The 4,279-nt window shown below is 41.3% G+C and overlaps 1 protein-coding gene and 1 long non-coding RNA gene across 2 annotated transcripts in view; both read right to left on the minus strand.

Moving 5' to 3' along the window:
• Positions 1-853, minus strand: part of LOC106869632 (soma ferritin) — a 7,767-nt gene extending 6,914 nt beyond the window's left edge. Inside the window, exon 1 of the mRNA XM_052975770.1 lies at positions 550-853. Within this exon, the coding sequence (XP_052831730.1) occupies positions 550-699 (150 nt within the window). The 5' untranslated portion in view covers positions 700-853. The remainder of the gene's footprint in view (positions 1-549) is intronic.
• A 782-nt stretch (positions 854-1,635) lies between these two features.
• Positions 1,636-4,279, minus strand: part of LOC128250559 (uncharacterized) — an 11,343-nt gene continuing 8,699 nt past the window's right edge. Inside the window, exon 3 of the long non-coding RNA XR_008266599.1 lies at positions 1,636-3,326. This is a non-coding gene — a long non-coding RNA (uncharacterized LOC128250559). The remainder of the gene's footprint in view (positions 3,327-4,279) is intronic.

Consider the following 4,279-nt stretch of genomic DNA (forward strand, 5'->3'; position numbering starts at 1 on the left):
CGTCGCCTTTCTGGCACTTGTGCCCGTGACATGTGTAAGGATTTTCGAGCAAGATCGTTGCCAGTGCCCCTGGACTGGCTCTTGTGCGGGTGGCACATAAAATACACCATTTTGAGTGTGGCCATTGCCAATGCCTCCTGACTGGCCTAAATGCTAGTGGCACGTAAAAGCACCCACTACAGTTTCAGAGTGGTTGGCGTTAGGAAGGGCATCCAGCTGTAGAAACTCTGCCAGATCAGATTGGAGCCTGCTGTTGCCATCCGGTTTCACCAGTCCTCAGTCAAATCGTCCAACCCATGCTAGCATGGAAAGCGGACGTTAAACGATGATGATGATGATAATGATATACGATTGCAGTGTGGAAGGTGTGTATAAGCCATTTAAGAAAGACACAAAAACCGTTAACATGGCCGTGGTCCAATGATGGAGACAAGCAAAAGATAAAAGATAAAAAAATAAAAGATGAAAGATTAACCTAACTCAGTCAATCAATCAATCACCATACTGTCTAATATTAAGTCTCCTCCATCAATCAGTCCATCACCCTTAGACTAAAGAACAAAATAAAAAAGAAACGACTGAATGATGACTTACCATAGATTGGTAGACATAGCTGGCATACAGTTCTAGATTGATCTGCTTGTTGATGCCCTCCTCACAAGCTTTACTGAAGTTCTGACGTGGACGGGATTCAGCCATTGTGGTCTCACTGGATCTTTCTTGAGAGTGCTATAGTTGAAGAATTTCAAAGCAATAGAAAAATTGATTGAAATCAATGCGTTTGGTTGTTTGGGTTGTGTTAGAATAAGCCTGTACGTTCACTGGCGCAGCAAGACTGATTCTAATTGTTCTACGGCAATTCCGTTCCTTATATAATAACGGCAAGATAAACGCTTTCATTGTTCTCTTTATCTAATTTTGTCAAAACTACTTGACTTTCGATTCTTCTATTTCGTATCTTAGTGAAAAAAATTTAAGAAACAAACAAAACAATATGAGAATAATCGTAAGATCAAATTGATAACTTAAAGATTGATGTAAATCTTTAGTATTATGTAATTAGGTAAAGAAATTTCATTGATTATTAGACTTTACACTAATTGATTGTTTATTATCTTATCAGTACTACATGTTCTTTAATATCAATTTAGTTTCTCTGTACTCAAATATTTGATAATAAAACACTTCATGACAAACAATTATGTAACAATGTTTTCTTCACTTGTTTGTTGTATTGTATGTTTTCTAATTAACTCATAAACAATCTTAATTATTAAATGAACCTTATTTAGGGAAAATATCCTCTAAATTCTGGAACCAGTTGAATTAACCAGAAACATTTAAGAAAAGCTTATTTTTGGCCCTTGAACCAGATTGAACCTCTGATGTTGTTGAGCAACCAGTCCTGACCAATCTAGATTCAGAGAGTAGGTTGTAGTGTTCATCCTTTCAGATACGCGCAGGAGTAGCTGTGTGGTAAGTAGCTTGCTTACCAACCTCATGGTTCCAGGTTCATTCCCACTGCGTGGCACCTTGGGCAAGTGTCTTCTACTATAGCCTCGGGCTGAACAAAGCCTTGTGACTGGATTTGGTAGATGGAAACTGAAAGAAGACCGTCATATATATATATATATGTATGTGTGTGTATATATTTGTGTGTGTATATATTTGTGTGTCTATGTTTGTCCTCCCAACATCGCCTGACAACCGATGCTGGTGTGTTTGTGTCCCTGTAACTTAGCGGTTCGGCAAAAAGAGACCGATAGAATAAGTACTAGGCATCCAAAGAATAAGTCCTGGGGTCGATCTGCTCGACTAAAGGCGGTGCTCCAGCATGGCAACAGTCAAGTGACTGAAACAAGTAAATGAGTAAATGAGATACTGAATACAACATGGGGCTTGACTCCCTCTGGGTGATTTTCCTGAGTCACCATCTCACCCTTGTATGCCGATCCACCTCAAAGTTATCCATTTACAGCTGAATGACACTGGAGCAATGTGAAACGAAGTGTTTTGCTCAAGAACACAACACACCACCTGGTCAAGGAATTGAAACCACGACCTTGCGATTGCGAGTGCAACAGCCTAACCACAAGAGGCAGGTACTTGATATTGACAGCACTGGTCCCAGGGTATTTAGGGCTCCAAGCCAGCCCAGCCCAGCCCAACTTTACAGTGTCTGTCCCCTTCTTTCAATCCTTCAATGAGATACTCCACATCCCATTTCTCCAGTTTTATTTTGTGATCTCCTCCAACTATTACTCTCATTGCATCAACTGGAAAATGCAGATGCAAAAATATAGTTAACATGCAATGAAGTTAATTATGAGCTATAGTTTTAAGATCAATCATCATCGTCATCGTCATCGTCGTCATTGTCGTTGTTTAAATTGAAATTGAAATTGAAATTGAATCATACCCGATGACTGGCACCTGTGCCAGTGGAGCACTAACAGCACTGTCCGAGCGTGTTCATTGCCAGAGCAGCTGTCTGGCTTCCGTGCTAGTGGCCTGTAAATAACACCATTTGAGCGTAATTGTTACTAACATCGCCTTCTAGTACTTGTGTTGGTGGCACGTTAGAAAATCATTTGAGTAAGGTTGTTGCTTGTGCCGCTGGACTGGCTCCCATGCAGGTAGCACGTAAAAAACACTTTTTGAGTGAGGCCAGTGCCAGTACCGTGTGACTGGCCCTGTGCCGGTGGCACGTAAGAGCACCCACTACACTCTCGTAGTGATTGGCGTTAGGAAGAACATCCAGCTGTAGAAACTCTGCCAGATCAGATTGGAGCCTGGTGCAGCCTTCTGGCTTGCCAGTCCTCAGTCAAATCATTCAACCCATGCCAGCATGGAAAGCGGACTTTAAATGATGATGATGATGATCTGAGTTCTGAAAAAAAAAAAAAACGGGGGCTAACAGAATATTGAAGCACATGGATGTCTTTAGCTGAGTCCATCTTGTAGCAAGCACTCAAGTTAGGTGTTGCTGCTTCACTCTACTCATGCTGTGATGAATAACTCACTGACTGCTGGTATGGCCTCCGCGCTCTCACACTCTAGCCATCACATCGTTGATGACCAAGAAATTATTGATGTTTATTGAAGCCACATAAATGTGTGAAAAGGCTAGCGAAAGCACAAGATGAGCTATCAAATCTAACTTGTTTGTGATAGACGAATAACAGCTATGGTTATCTAGGTCAGCAGTCAAAATGTTCAATAGAACTGAAAGACACACACACACAAACACAAAAATCGTTCTTTTATTTTCTTTCTATTTCGTAAATGTACATTTAAAATTAGTGTCCTCTTCACTCCAGTAGTTTCTGAAATATCAAAATGAATATTGAAGTTATGAATTAACCAGTGCAAACATAATGACAAACATGAAGCAGACACAACATGGGGCAAATACATGAAAGAAAAAAAAAAAAAAGGCAAATGTGACATAAGGCAAATATAAAGCAAACATGGCCATTAAGTCACTGTAACATAAGGCAAATATAAGGCAAACACAAGGTAAACATTGTTGTTGTTGGCACTCCCTCGCTTACGACGTCGAGGGTTCAGGTTGATCCGATCAACGGAACAGCCTGCTCGTGAAGTTAACGTGCAAGTGGCTGAGCACTCCACAGACACGTGTACCCTTAACGTAGTTCTCGGGGATATTCAGCGTGACACAGTGTGACAAGGCTGACCCTTTGAATTACAAGCACAACAAAAACAGGAAGAAAGAGCGAGAGAAAGTTGTGGTGAAAGAGTACAGCAGGGTTCGCCACCATCCCCTGCCGGAGCCTTGTGGAGCTTTAGGTGTTTTCGCTCAATAAATACTCACAATGCCCGGTCTGGGAATTGAAACCGCGATCCTATGACCGCAAGTCCACTGCCCTAACCACTGGGCCATTGCGCCTCCCCACAAGGTAAACATAAGACAAACTTAACACAAGGCAAACATAACATAATGTTATGACAAATAAGATAAACATGACATAAAAACAATGTAACAGAAGACAGACATAGCATAACACAAGGCTAATGTATGAGAAGGCAAACACGAGATAAGTCTAATATAAGGCAAACCTAATATAAGGCTAATGTAACTGAAGGCAAAAATAACATAAGACCAAGGACCTGGATTGAATGTTTACAACAGAATGGACTCTGTTAAAGGTAGCGAAGGACCAAGCAGAGGTGTTAAACGAGGTCACAGAGTAAGTACACCCGAGAAGAGCAGCAAAGGTACACGTCCAGGTGGGATTTGGCGGGTGTGGTGTGGTGG

This window comes from Octopus bimaculoides, chromosome 22 (assembly GCF_001194135.2).
Source record: "Octopus bimaculoides isolate UCB-OBI-ISO-001 chromosome 22, ASM119413v2, whole genome shotgun sequence".
In the NCBI taxonomy this organism is placed as follows: Eukaryota; Metazoa; Mollusca; class Cephalopoda; order Octopoda; family Octopodidae; genus Octopus; species Octopus bimaculoides.